Source organism: Rattus rattus, chromosome 6 (assembly GCF_011064425.1).
Source record: "Rattus rattus isolate New Zealand chromosome 6, Rrattus_CSIRO_v1, whole genome shotgun sequence".
In the NCBI taxonomy this organism is placed as follows: Eukaryota; Metazoa; Chordata; class Mammalia; order Rodentia; family Muridae; genus Rattus; species Rattus rattus.
This window is the reverse complement of record NC_046159.1, coordinates 100284931-100299828: the sequence shown is the minus strand read 5'-3', so window position 1 is coordinate 100299828 and position 14898 is coordinate 100284931. Positions and strand designations below refer to the sequence as shown.

At 46.7% G+C, this 14898-nt stretch overlaps 1 protein-coding gene across 1 annotated transcript in view; it reads right to left on the bottom strand.

The window, feature by feature from the left end:
• Dennd2a (DENN domain containing 2A) overlaps positions 1-14898 on the bottom strand; it is a 56447-nt gene that overhangs the window by 37368 nt on the left and 4181 nt on the right. The window contains 2 exon segments of the mRNA XM_032906700.1: positions 4628-4749; positions 5951-6078. Of these exon segments, the coding sequence (XP_032762591.1) occupies positions 4628-4749; positions 5951-6078 (250 nt within the window).

The following is a 14898-nucleotide window of genomic DNA, read 5'->3' as shown; positions in this document are numbered from 1 at the left end:
GGGAGCTGGGGAAGGAGTAGGCTCTCAGTAGCTTCTTGTTTGACAAAGGGGGAGGCAGCAGGATATGGGGATGAGTCTGAGCTCAGAAAAAAGACTCAAATTCTGACAGGAGTCTCTCTTCGGGGCAACAAGGGTCCTGAGGGTCCTGGGGGGAAGTGGCACCATAGTGAAGAAGTCTGCGTGCGGAAGCTTCTGGAAACAAGGGTGCGAGTGTAAGACCTAGCAGGAGCCATCAGAGATTTTCTTCAGAGTCAGACAGTATCTACGGCAGTGTGGGCCGTGCCCTCTCCGCTGCAGCTTCCTAACCACACTAAGTCCTTCTACAGCATATGTAATGTGTGAAGGGCTGAGTAGAGAGATAACACTTCATTCATTAAAAATCTCACACCACTGCATTCATAGAAATCAGCAACTGGCAGTGGTTGCCAAACCCTGGCTGTAGCCTCGAAGGGAAGCCACTGGAGCACCTTAAAGGTGGGGTTTCCAGGCTGTCATGAAGCAGATTCTACTGTTGATGGGAACCAACAGGCCAGCACTCACACTGCCTCATCCTACCACGGCTCCTCCGGCAGCTGTGTCACCACGGCATATGGCCTCTAATCTCACGGGCGCTGGACTCACCATGCACCACAGAAAGCCTGTAGGGCCTGAAGGAGAGAAGCAGACAAGGACCCTTTTGCCTGAGGTCTGACTTGCCTGGTCAAGCCCTGTGAGTTGTTGCAGGAGGCTGTGATGGGTCCTGGCATGTTGAGCCTCCTCGGAGGGAGATGACACAGGCCCAGTATATGTATTGGAAAAGGACCATCTTGATTAGCACACCTTTCTCTGACATGAAAATTAGTCCTTGACAGTTGTATAATTACAACACTTAGGAAGCTGGTGCAGGAGAATTACAGTTTGAGGCCAGCCAGGGTTGCAGAGTGAGGACCCCCCCCATCTCAAAACATACAAACAGACAGAGGCTGGGGAGATGGCTCCGTGGGTAAAATGCTTGCTCTGTAGGTGAGCCCCAGCGCTCACACGAACAGCTGCACAGATGTGATAACACACTTGTAAGCCTAGCACTCGGAGACGGTGGTGGGATTTCCTGGGTAAGCTGGCTAGCCAGAGTAGCAAAGCCGCAGATTCAGGAAGACTTGCTCACGAATTACGTGGAGAATGACTGAAGACGACACCCAGTGTCAACTTCAGACCTTCAATACACATCTTCAATGCACAAATGCAATACAACTGTGCACAAACAGGGACATACAAGCATACTCCACCCCTGATACTCCCACATGCATGCACAATTTCTTTTTAAGTTTTACCATTCTTTGTGTTGTGGTGTGCAGTAGGTATGGTTATATAACACTGTTTGGGGTTCGCAGACCGCAACATCTGCTCTTTTCTGAAGACACTGTCCAATGGTCCCTCCCTTTCCCTTGGGACCAGACAGGAGTTAATTAAACGAACATCCCAATGATGGCGTAGGGCTTTCTGAGGCTGGTAGGGGAGTTCAATACAGAGGGGCTGCCTCAACTACTTCTGAGGTCCCAGATGCAGCCCAGATGTGGCAGATGCTCAATGAATAGCTGATGAGAGAAATGGGGGAGCGGCAACGTCTGCAGCTGTCTCTCAGAGCGGGGGCACAGACCAGACACCCAGATGTGAGAGCCGAGGAATGAGCATGAGACACAGGGCCCGGGGAGGACTCGCACAGGCCCTACGGCCTGTCCTGTCGGGGGCACTGATCAGTGCACCCTGCTATCCAGGACAACCACCTCTGGACAGAAACCTGACCTGCATCACTACCACTGCAGTTCGGCTGCTGTGGTGGCACAGGCTCCAGGTTTGCCCAGCCTCGCAAAGACAGGAAGGGCTAGTCGGCTACTCAGCCTTCGTTTTCTGGTATGAGGGCGGAGCTGCCTGCTCACAACATAGCTGTTCAGCTGTTACTCAGTTTCTAAGAGCACAATGTGGAGAGCTAGGCAGGATGGGAGGTGCAGAGTGGAGATGACCACTTCTACTGTATACGCGTGTGGGGGCCACATGCACATGCGTGCACGAGTGTGGAGGCCAGGGGTCAACCTCTGGTGTTGTTCCTTAGGATACTGCCCAACTGTTCGCTCTGTCTCTGTCTCTCTCTGTCCCTCCTCCTCTTCCGTCTTCCTTCCTCTCCACTCCTCCTTCCCTCTTTTTCTCCCTACCCCCAGCCCCGTCTCCCTCTCTTCCTTCCTTCCTCCTTTTCTTCCTTCCTTCCTTCCTCCCTCCCTCCCTCCCTCCCCCTCCCCCTCCCTCCCTGACACAGGGTCTCTCACTGACCTAGAACTCTTATTCAGATGGACAATAAGCACCTCCGCCTCTCCGGTGCTGGGATTACAAGTACATACATCTCTACATGGTTTCTGTACATGGGTTCTGGGGGCTGAACTCGATCCTCATGCTTGCAATGACAAGCACCTTTTAGACGGAGCCATCTCCCTAGCCCCACCCCACTTCCTTCCCCCCCTCCCTCCCTCCTTCCTTTCCTTTTTTTTTTTTTTTTTTTATTAACTTGAGTATTTTATGTATATTTCGAGTGTTATTCCTTTCCCGGCTTCCGGCAAACATCCCCTTCCCTCCCCCCTCCCCTTCCTTATGGGTGTTCCCTCCCCACCCTCCCCCATTGCCGCCCCCCCGACAGTCTAGTTCACTGGGGGTTCAGTATTAGCAGGACCCAGGGCTTCCCCTTCCACTGGTGCTCTTACTAGGATATTCATTGCTACCTATGAGGTCAGAGTCCAGGGTCAGTCCATGTATAGTCTTTTAGGTAGTGGCTTAGTCCCTGAAACTCTGGTTGCTTGGCATTGTTGTACATATATGGGGTCTCAAGCCCCTTCAAGCTCTTCCAGTTCATTCTCTGATTCCTTCAACGGGGTCCTGCTTCTCAGTTCAGTGGTTTGCTGCTGGCATTCGCCTCTGTATTTGCTGTATTCTGGCTGTGTCTCTCAGGATCGATCTACATCCGCTCCTGTCGGTCTGCACTTCTTTGCTTCATCCATCTTGTCTAATTGGGTGACTGTATATGTATGGGCCTCCTTTCTTATTTTGAGATGGGGGTCACTTATATCCCAAGCTAACCTTGAACTCATGACATAGATGAAGCTATCTTTGAATTTCTGGTCTTCCTGCCTCGGCCTCCCAAGAGCTAGGGTTATAGGTGTGAGCCATTATGCCCAGTTTCTTCCTTAGTGCCAGGGACTGAAGCAGGGCTTTGTGTGCATTCTGACACTGATGGGTCCATAGCCCTCGTCTTGTTTCCCTACCTCAGTCTAGTCTCTGAGGGAATGGAAGTTCGTAAATGTTAGACACATCCATATCCAATGGGAACACATTTCCAAGGCAAGTAGAAACCACTAATTATTGGTTACCATGCAGTCCTCATGACAATTCTTCTCCATGTGACACTTAGTTGATTCAGGCAAACACTGAGGCAGCTGACACGGGCCTGTAAGCCTCTCCAGCCATGACTGGTTATGTCCCTAATTCTTCTAGAAGTCTGTGGCTGGAAGTATTCCTGTCTGACACCAGGTGTAGAGAGCAGGACCTATGAAGCTCCACCCCACCTTCCAGCAAATGCTGACCCCGCCCTGGGAGACTACAGATATTTAGCTGCAATTCTCAGGCTGGAAACAATCCTGACAGTGGACATCGAATGACACTGGTAGTTTAAAATTTGGTCTTCCTTTATTTACTTTCTTCAACAACAAATCTCTTAAGAAGCTCAAAAGGATCTTCTGTAAGAGGGAAGTCAGTCTCTGGGTTCTCCTAAGACCACTGAGGTAGCTGCTTCCCTCACAGAAATACTCTGTTCATGCATGAGCAAATGTAAGGTTTTTTTTTTTTTTAAAGACAGGGTCTCACTATGTAGTTTCTGGATGCCTGGAATTCACTACATAGACCAGGCTGCCCTCAAACTCACAAAGATCCACCTGTCTCTGCCTCCTGAAGGCTGGGAATAAAGACATCACTACACCTGACAACTAAAGAAATGTTTCTAAAAAATGTACACAGATGATATCAAACCTTATAAAACCATGCTATACTCTGCCTTCCTTCCTTCCTTCTTTCCTTCCTTCCTTTCTTTCCTTTCTTCTTCCCTCCCTCCCTTCCTTCCTTCTTTCCTTTCTTTCTTAAAGATTTATTTATATGAGAACACTGTAGCTGACTTCAGACACCAGAAGGGGGCATTAGATCCCCTTACAGATGGTTGTGAGCCACCATGTGGTTGCTGGGAATTGAACTCAGGACCTCTGGAAGAGCAGTCAGTGCTCTTAACCGCTGAGCCATCTCTCCAGCCCATGCCTTTCTTTCTTATATCTCTATTTCTTTTCTCTATTTACTTACTTGTCTGTTTATTTATAGTCAGGATCTCACCGTCTTTGTCTACCAGGCTGGCCCTGAACTTGAGCAGCAATTCTCCTGCCTCTGGCTTCCAGGCGTGGTCCACCACTCGTGGCTCAGGACGGTCATTAGAAGATGTGCAGTTTGAACACACTGCTTTTCAGTCACTGAGTTAGGAGAGGGTCCTGAGCTAGACACCCAAGGGATTTTAGGGACCCTTCGGAGAGGGCTGGTTTCAGGAGACCGGTGCCCAAGCTAGTACCTTGGTGGACGTGTCCGGGATGGAGGAGGTGGGAGATCCAGGGAAGGTCAAGACACACTTCTTGCCCAGGCAGCGGCCATGCGACTCCACATCCTCATAAGGATTTTCCTTCATTGGCGGATCTGTGACAATGACAAAATGGGTCAGGATGCTAGAGCTTTACCTCTTCGCCCTTTTTAAAAGATTTATTTTTATTCTATGTGAATGGTGCTTTGCTTGAACATATTATCTGTGCACCATGGGCATGGCTGATACCTGAGAAGGTCAAAAGAGGACGTTGGCATTGGGCTTACAGATGATTTTAAGCACTGGAAGCTGAACCTGGGTCCTCTGAATAGCGGCCAGTGCTCTCAACTGCTGTGTCGTCTCTCCAGCCCTGGCCACTAAGCTACCATCTTGGCCTCCTCCTGGGAGTGCTTGTGGGATGTGTGTGGTTTTGCTGGACATTCCTTCCTTGTGGCAGCAGATCCTGATTCTCACTGAGGAGATAACGTCCCATCTTCCCACTTGTAGCTGCATCAAGTAAACTCCACTCTCAGTTTCTGGGCTAACTGTTCTCCCAGGTCTGGATCCTGGACAGCCCAGGCCCAAGGCAATTTCCAAATGGCACTTCTGGCTCTAAAAGTGGACATGGGACAAAAGGTGGTCTGGCTGGAGTGACTGAGGACTTTTGCTGGGACCTGAAGGCCCCAAGGCTCTGGTTTTACAGAGGAAAGCCATGGGTCCCAGGGAGCTGGTAGTGACCTTCCTGGGGACTGTGAGAAGCCCTGCTGAGAACAGAGACACCCTGGGGAAAAGAGAAAGAAGAAGCCGGTTTGGGCTACAGGTTACCATTCTCCCAAAATACCTTTGCTATTTCAGGGGTGGGAACTCGGACTGAAATGGCTCTGCTAAGCCCTCCCACAGTCCTGGGCTTCCTCCTCTCATGAGGCATTTCTGATACTGATAACACCATGAGTGTCGTCTGTGAACATCTACCCTCTCTGTGGGCCTTCTCCCTCTCACCGGCTCCTTTCCGGTTTTGTTTTTTAAGGTTATATTATAGTTTTTATTAGTGATCCTGAGCATACGTATTTATAACAGTTAAAGTGCAATGATGAGTGAATTTAACATATTAAAAGCTGTATACCATCTGTGCACGAGACTATATGTTATACAAGAGATATGCAACCATTTTTTTGGTGTCTTTCCCTGAGATAGGTTACACAAAGCAAGCAGTGCCTTCATGTTTATTATTTCCTTCTTCAGCAGCCCGGTCTCTCTCCTGCCTTTCTGCCAACTCTAGGAGCAACAGCCCTACCTCTGGATTTCCTGACCTCTTACCTAGAATGTCTTCATAGACGTTCTCCTCCGATAAAGTGCGTGTGAGTCCCAATTTGGTCTGTGCATACCAGTCCACCCTGCTGTTCTCAGAGGAAGACTGCAGTAAGTCCTCGAACTCATAGGACTTTCTGGGTTGAGCAGAGTGGAAAGAAACAAAAAGAGAACTTGAATCAGTTTAGGCTGGTTCTGAACACAGCAGAGGTCAGAATGCAAGGGGGACCAAGCCAAAGCCTTCGAAACAGGGCTGCAGAGCTGTAAGTCAGGGCAAACGCCTGACTTGCAGCAGAAACCCATCTGCAAAGGAGGGGCTATCATTCCGTTAGCCTCTTCTGCTTCCACTGAGGGACCAAGTCTTAGAGCGCTAGCATACTGAATCCAGTCCAGTCATACATATTAACCATTTCTCTGGGATGATAACATGCTGTGCTGGACAGACTCTGACCTCTGTCAGTCCAGGTTATTTCTCTATTCAATACTATAAGGGTAGATGACAGGGTGAAGGTGCAGTTTGCAGCTCAGAGCCCTAATGACTAAAGACGTTTGCATACTTCTTGGTGCAAGCTCTCTTTCTTACAGTGCATGCGACACAAGTCATTTGGAGTATTGTGGGGTTTGTTGGGATGGGATTAGCCACCATCCAAATAGACACTGCTGGACACCCTGGACTTTCAAGATATACCTCAACTCTGTGGTGATTTTTTTCTGTATTTGTGAGAGCATGATGTTAACATATGAGGCATGCTTTGCATTTGAATCCTGACGCATAAAAGGCTTTGTTAGTCTAAACAGCGTTTGGAAAGACTATCTTTTAGGAATAGGAATTTTCTTTTAAAAAGCAGTTAGGAGGCGGGCATGGTGGTACACGTCTGCAATGCTACACTTGGGAGGCTAAAGCAGGAGGGTATAACATCAGGCTCTACGTCAGCCTGGTCAATGTAATGGATAGGCACTATGGAACAAGTCTTTAAAGCCAGCATCTAGGAGTCACAGGCAGGCAGATCTATGTGAATTCTAGGCCAGCCTGGTCTACAGAGTGAATTCCAAGCCAGCCAGAGCCACATAATGAGGTCCTGTCTCAAAAAACAAAGGTACAATACAATAAAACAAAACAACAACAAAACAAACAAAACAAAACAAATAAAAGCTGGGCATGATGATTCATGTTTCTAATCCCAACACTCTGAGGTAGGAGAACTGTCAACGGTCTGTGGCCTACTTAGGGTGCAATAAATTTCAGACCAGTCCGGCCAATAGATTCTGTCTCAAAACGAACAACAAAGCATAATAAAATATCAACAAACAAAACATCAGAACCCAGAGTCCACGAGATGGCTCTGCAGAAAAGGTGCCTGCCACCAAGAATGAGGACCTGAGTTCAGTCTCCTGGACCCACATGACAGAAGAGACCCAACCCTCGAGAGCCGTCCTCCACTCGTGCATCCCTCGCAAGCCGTCCTCCGCTCGTGCACCGTGGTACCAGAGCACGCCTCGCCGTGCACACCCACAAATAAGTGCACTACAAAATCCAAACCATTCGTCTGCCTCTACGTCCTAAAGGCTGGGGTTACTGGTGTGTAGATCATGCCTGCTTATGGGGTGCTAAGGATTAAATCCAGGTCCTCATGGATGTTAGGCAAGCAGGGGCGACATCTCCAGCATGTACCCCACCCTGACCCCCAGCTCCTCTGGTGAATTTCATCCTCTAATTTCCCCCCTTTTCTTTTCTAGTCCCCTTTCTTTTGCACATTTCCCCTCATGAGAGACTAATCCCAATCAGGAGGCTGAGGCAAGGGAACTTGAGTTTGAGGCCAGCCTGGAAAACATCATGAAATTGTCTCGAAAAGACATTAAAAAAGAAAAAGAAAAAAAATCATGACCAATGTCCAAATAGTGTGTGAGGGTTTACTAATGGTGTTTCCATATTCTTGTAAATAAATGCTAATTGAATGAAGACAATGGGCAAGAACCTCAAAATTAACATGCCTCAAATGAAACTCCTCTCAGAGCTGCCCTCTGGAAGGCCAGCCAGATGCTGGAGCTGCAAGGCATGCACGGCTCCTTCCGGCCCACCTACACCTAACCAACCAAGTGGCCTTCTGCCTCCCCAGCCTCCTAGGAACTGACCACATCTTCTGTCCTCACTATAATTACATCATGGCAGTGACCACAACGCCCACTGAGCCACCAAGGGGAACCCTGGCAGATGCTGATCTGATGACTACTTCCTTCGAAGCTGTCAAATGCTTACCACCGTTCCTCTCATCTCCAGAGCTCCTCTAGAACTGGTTCCATTAGACCTCAAGGCCTCCTCTTTATCCTCGGGGATCCCTACCCCACTCTGTCCTTTAGTTCCTCCGTCACAAAGAAAGCTCAGTGTCTACACCTACTTTCTGATTGACCACTGTCTGCCACTTCCTCCTGTGCAGAGCATCTGACCTCCCCCTCTCAAGGCTGCCCTTCCCCCGCAGGCTGGATTCCCACAGCACCTTTCCTCAGAGCACGAACACTGAGGTCAGCGGCCAAGCCACACGTACGTAAGCAGTGCATGCTCTACAGCTAGCCTACGTGCTCTACGAGGGCGGGGTCTGTCAGCCTTGCTCATTAATAAATCCCCACGTCTTACACTAAGCACAGCAAACAGTTGGCTGAATAAGTAAATGAGCATTTATTAATTAGTTAATTAATTGACTGATTGATTTTGGAAGCAGAGTCTCGCTCTATAGTGCAGGCTGATTTGAACTCACAGCAATCGTCCTGAGTTCAGGGACTAATGGTGTACGCCACTGTGCCTGGCTATGAATGAATAAATATATGGAAAGTTGCTTTTAGCCTGATATGGTGGCCCACACCTTTAATCGAGCACGGTGAGGCAGAGGCAAGCAGATCTCTGTGAGTTTGAGACTAGCCTTGTCTATATAGTGAGCAGGGCTGCATAGGGAGGTCATACCAAAAACCCCCAAATCAAAACAAACAAACAACACTCTCAGACATGTAAATGTATAAATTTATGGAGCAGAGTGGGGACTCAGAAATAAACACAGTTACAGCCACCTAATTGGACCAATGCGTCAAACACAAACTGGAAATGATAGCTTGCCTATTCAACAAACAGCGCTAGGAAAAGTGATCACCAGAATCTCTCATCTGCAGGAAAAAACCTATCTGATTAAAGACGCAGTATAAGACCTAAAACTCTGAAATTGCTGGAGTCAAAAGCATGAAGACTATACACAGAATCCAAGGCCCAATGGTTCTCACCCTCCAGGGAAAAATAAGACCCAATAATGGCTCTTAGAATACAGAACAGCAACTAAGTTCTCTCTGATTTCCAGTGTTGCTCCTGGTGAAATAAATGTCTGTTAACCCAAGCTTTCCAGAGCTTTCAAGGCAATTTTGCTCTGAACCTCAGACTAGCCAATTCAATCTTCTCTGACATTCATTTAGTTGCTTTTTGGTTTTTTTTTTTTTTTTTTTTTTTTTTTTTTTGAGGCAGGTCTGTGTAGCCCTGGCTGGCCTAGAACTCACAGAGATCCACCTGTTCCACCTCCCATGCGCCACCACTGTCCTTTCCTCTTTTTTTTCTTTTTGGACAGGGTCTCTCTATATAGCCCTGGCTGTCCTGAAATTCATTGTGCAGACTCAGAGATCCACCAGCTTCTGCCCCCCAAGTGCTGGGATTACAGGCACGCACCAACAAGCCTAGCTTGACATTCTTTTAAAAAGATTTTTCTGGGGCTAGAAGGAAGGCTCAATGGTCAAGAGAGTGTTGCTCTTACAGAGGACTTAGGTTTGATTCCCAGGACCCACATGGTGGTTCACAACATCTGTAACTCCACTCCAATTCCAGGAGATCCAATGCCCTTTTCTGATTTCCATGGGCACCAAGCACATACATGATATACACACGCACACGCACACATGTTTGTGCAGGTGCCTGCAGAGAGTTCACTGAATCTCCTGGAGCTAGAGTTATAGCTGATTGTGAGTCCCAGACACAGGAATTGGGAACTGAACTAAGATTCTCTAAGAAAGCAAGAGCTCTTAACCACTGAGCCATCTCTCCAGCACTCCTCTGCAGTTCTTAAACAAATCCATGTTTTAGACATACAGCCTGGCACCCATGTTGACTGGGACCTTCTCACAATGACAGGGACACAGTAGCAAGGCTAAAGAATTAACTTTAACTGGCAAATGGATGATAGCTAAGGGTCCTGTCCAGTCAGACCCAGAGTGGGGATGACAGAGTCAGTGATGGCATTGTATCATCTGCACAGGGGCCGTGTGTGAAGTTTCCTCAGGTCCTAACGTCTGACCAGGACGCCCCAGGGAAAGGAGAAATCTATTTGATGCTAAAACCATCTGATGAAAAGTTAAAACCGCGGTCAGTGGCGAGGTGTTTGGTTTTATAAAGATTTAAAAAAGTGCAACTCAAATGTAAAAATCTGAATTCAAGTTCAAGTATTTGGAGCATACTGGGTGTGAATTCAAGATATTGCTTATAGTTTAAAAAAAAGAAACCACTTGTCTCAGGGCAGCCTCAAGGCACTCCTGCCAGGGTTACTGAATGTATACCATGAAGATACATGGCCAAGCTCACATTACTTAGGAAGCTTATCTTTGGAATTTCCTGACATGTGAGGGGCTAGTCTGGGGCCCATGTCCTTACAGTTAATTTCCTGGGGTTTTAGTGAAATGAAGAAAAGGAAGGGGGCAGGTAAGGAGAGAGGGGAGGGGAAAGAAGGACAGAGAGAAGAGAGGGGACAAGGCTTTCCTCAAACCAAGAATCACATTCCCTGGTTTGGTGGCTGGGGTTAGCTGATTGGCCAGGGAAAATACAGTGACTTCAGCCTGTGAAGCCCCCAGACTGGCTGTGTCATTCTAAACCCTCAAATCCTCGGAATCCTTCATTTCTTCAGCCTTGGCTTGGCTCTCCTGACTCAGAGAGGGCAGGCCGTCTGCCAAATGCAAGAGCAAGCCATTTTTCTTTCTCTATGAGATAGGACCACAACAAAGAACATTCTTTTTTTTTTTTAAGGATAGAATGTGATCATCTTGCCCTAATCACCTCCACTGTAGTATTTTAAACAAAACGAGAAACCTAGAGTCAAAAACTGTTAAAACGCAGCTGATGTGATCATATTCAAACTAGCCAAGAAAAACTTCACTGTTGGATTGAAACTAAGAAATTCTAGCTGCTTAGAAAGAAAATGCTAGAAGGCTAAAGGCAGCAGATCGTAGCATGGAGGAAAAAGATAACGAGAGTAGTGACTCACCAGGCCGACCGCCTGTCCAACCATGACATACACAGACAAAAGATCTCTGTTTCCAGAACCAACCTGCCCCGGGGAGGGTGGGGGGGACATCCCTCAGAGAAGCCACAAGGCTGCAACTAAAGCAGCCAGGCTTTGGCGCTGGGCTGGGAAACGGTTTAGGAGATGGGGGCTGAGGGTACGTGGGTCAGGGGAACATGAGTGCAACATGCACAAGGCTCTGGGTTCGATGCCCAGCGCCAAAGCCAGGTCTTCCGTCAGCAGCAAACTTTGACTGGGCTGGCCAGGTGGGGCAGCAGTTGCCGCTGCAGAGGACCCAAGATCGATTCCCTGCCCCGCGTCAGGTGCCTCACGACCACCTGATCTCCAGCTCCAAAGAATCTAACACCCTCGCTGGCCTCCACAGGCACGCAACCATAGGGTATACACACAGACACACGAGTAAAAATAAATCGTATTTAAAAACAACAAAACTAACAAAGAGCAGGCTGGAGATGGCACAGGTCAGGAAGGCTGCTCCTTCCACAGTATCTGAGTTTAACTCCCAGCATGCCCAGGGCAGGTAACACTATGCATCTCCAATTCCAGGAGATCGGAGACCGTCTTTTGGCTCCCATGGGTACCAGGTATGCATGTAGCAACCGCACAATCCATGCAGGCACAACACCCATGTACATAACTTTTTTAATTAAACAAATTTAAACAAACAAGTGAACAACAACAAAACAAATACCCAGTCCGGGACTGGGAAAATGGCTCACAGGATCCCAGCACCGGCACAGGCAGGCATATCTCTGTGAGTCTGAAGTCAGTCTGGTCTACACAGTAAGGCCTAGGCTACTTATGGCCACTTTGTAGGGGATTCGACAAGCGTCAAGGTCAGCAGGGAAATGAGCTGGTCCGAGTGAGGAGCAGCATGACTTAAGGAGTGCTGGTTCAAACCCGGCAGTTTATTGTAGCCATATTTAAGTACAGTACATTCTGGAAAAAGGCTTCTTGGTAACAAGTTTCTCAATCCCATGTGCACAGTAAGCTTAAGGCACGATTGCATCAAAACTCTTTTGCAAACTGCATGTGACCTCTGCCACGAACATAGGTTCTAGAGCTTAAGCCTAGGATCTGGTTTGGTCTCCTATGGCGGTAGCATAGAGGTCACCAGGCTATAAGGTACACATGAAATCTCCCCTAAGGATGGGTTCTGTTGACTGAGAAACAAAGCTAAAGGTAAAGGTCTAGGAGGGAGAGTCTGGGATAAATATTCTGGGGGTTTTGGATGAGGCCTGGTCCTAGAGATGTCAAAAGTCACTTGATTATTAACAACATTCACTCCATTTCCTCAATTGAGGAGACAACCCTGCCTGACTAACATTCCTAATAAAAAATTGTCTCAAAAAAAAAAAAAAAAAAAAAAAAAGAAAAAAGAAAAAAGAAAGCTTGCAGCTTTCGGGTGACGGTGCTCCCTGCCAGGCCCGACAACCTGATTTGATTCTCGGAATCTACATGGTGGAAGGAGGAAGCAACTGCTACCAGTTGTTCCGCTCCTGTGGTAAGTATATATGTGTATATAAGTATATATGAGCGTGCGCACACACACAGACACACAGTAAACAAAAGTGAGCCAAAACACCCACCCGAGTGTAGATTTCCCTCATTTATGGAACACTACACAAAAATCTTCAAATACTAGCAAACTGAAAATTACCCGTGCACTAAAACAGAAGCAAAGCGGGACAATTACAAGTTCGAGGTCATGTGATACGTGCAAGTTGGAGGCCAGCCTATGTTACATGAGATCCTGTCTCAAAAAACAAAATCAGGGCTGGAGAAATGATTTGGAAGGTAAGGGTACTTGCACGAGGCCTGACACCTTGAGCCCAATCCACAGAACCACACTGTGGAGGGAGAGAACCAACTCCTAACTCTAGTCTTGCCACTGCCATATGCGTGTGCACACACAGCCCCACTGTCCCTGCAAAACAACAGCAAATGTAAAAAAGTGTAAAGCAACTTCTCAAAAAAAACAAAAAACCCAAAACAAGCAAACAAAAAACCCAATAGGTATGTGAGGGCTAGAGAGGTATATTTCCCAGGTAAATAATTACGAAGTTAAGAGTGCTGGAGAGATAGATGGCTAGAGTTTGGTTCCCAGTTCCCATGTCAAGCAACACGGCCTGTGACTTCTGCTCCAAGAATCCAATGACTTTGCCCTCTGTAAGTACCCAAACACAGACACACATGTACACACACACACACACACACACACACACACACACACACACACACACACTTAAAACTAAAATCAAACCTTGGGAGGTAGACAGGAGAAAAAAATGAAAATAAAATATATAACTTTTGAAAATAAAATATATCTTTTAAAAATAAGAATGAAAGGGCTGTAGTTAGAGCACAGGCTGCTCTTCCAGAGAACCTAAGTTCAGTTCCCAGCAACACCTGGTAGCTCATTCCCATCCGTAACTCCAGTTCCAGGGAATCCAATCCTCTCTTGTAGCCTCTGCAGGCAATAGGCATACACGAGGTTGACCTGTATGTACAAGTAAGTGCTTACAGTCATACAAATGAATAAATCCTTTAAAATTATCTATGATAAGTACTATCCTGACATTATAAAAACACAGGTACGATCATCTGACAGTGAACCACTAGAAAAGCAGAAAAATGTTTCTCTAAGGGGTCCTTTTAAAAGACCACATAGGGGTTGGAGGAATAGCAGTGGCCAAGAGCAGTCACTGCTTCTCCACTGAACCTGGGTTCAATTCTCAGCATTCATATGGTGGTTCATTTCCGTCCATAACTCTGATACCCTCTTCTGATCAATGGAGACACTCAGCATGCATGTGGTACACATACACACACTCAGTCAAAACACTCACACAGAAAACTCAGTGAGTGAATCTAAGGAAAAATGAAGGATAATAAAAAACAGAGTTTCCTTAAACATACCTACTATAAAAGAGGGGCAATAAAATCACATGAAAATTACAACAAAGGAGTCAGGCATAGTGGTACAGGCCTTTAATTCTGGTACTTGAGAAGCAGAGGCAGGTGGATCTCTGAGTTCAGTGCCAGGCTGGTCTACATATTGAGTTCTAGGACAGGCAGAGCTACATAGTAAGACCCTGTCTTGAAAAAACAAAACAACAACAAAACAACAACAAAAATTACAACAAGGAGCTAGAAAGATGGTTCAGGGTTTAAGAGCACTCACTGCTCTTGCAGAGAACCTGAATTTACCTAGCAACTAATCAACTATAACTCCAGATCAGGGGACTCTGTCTCTGATCTTCATGGACACCTACACACATACATAATTAAAAATAATTTAAGATTGTAACAAAAACACGAAGCTATGTAAGAAGAAACAAATGTGCACAATACTAATTTAGAACATGTATTGGAGTTATAAAATATGATAGTAATAGAATATTTAGTTATAAAATATGATAGTAATAGAATATTTAGAAAAAACACACAAGAATTTTATATATATATAAATAATTATATTTGTCCGGTATACCCCTTTGAACCCCGTATTTGGGAGCAGAAACATCTGTATCTTTGTGAGTCCGGGGGCCTGTCTGGTCTGTATAGGGAGCTCCAGAACAGCCAGGGCTACACAGAGAGACTCTGTATAAACAACACACACACACACACACACAC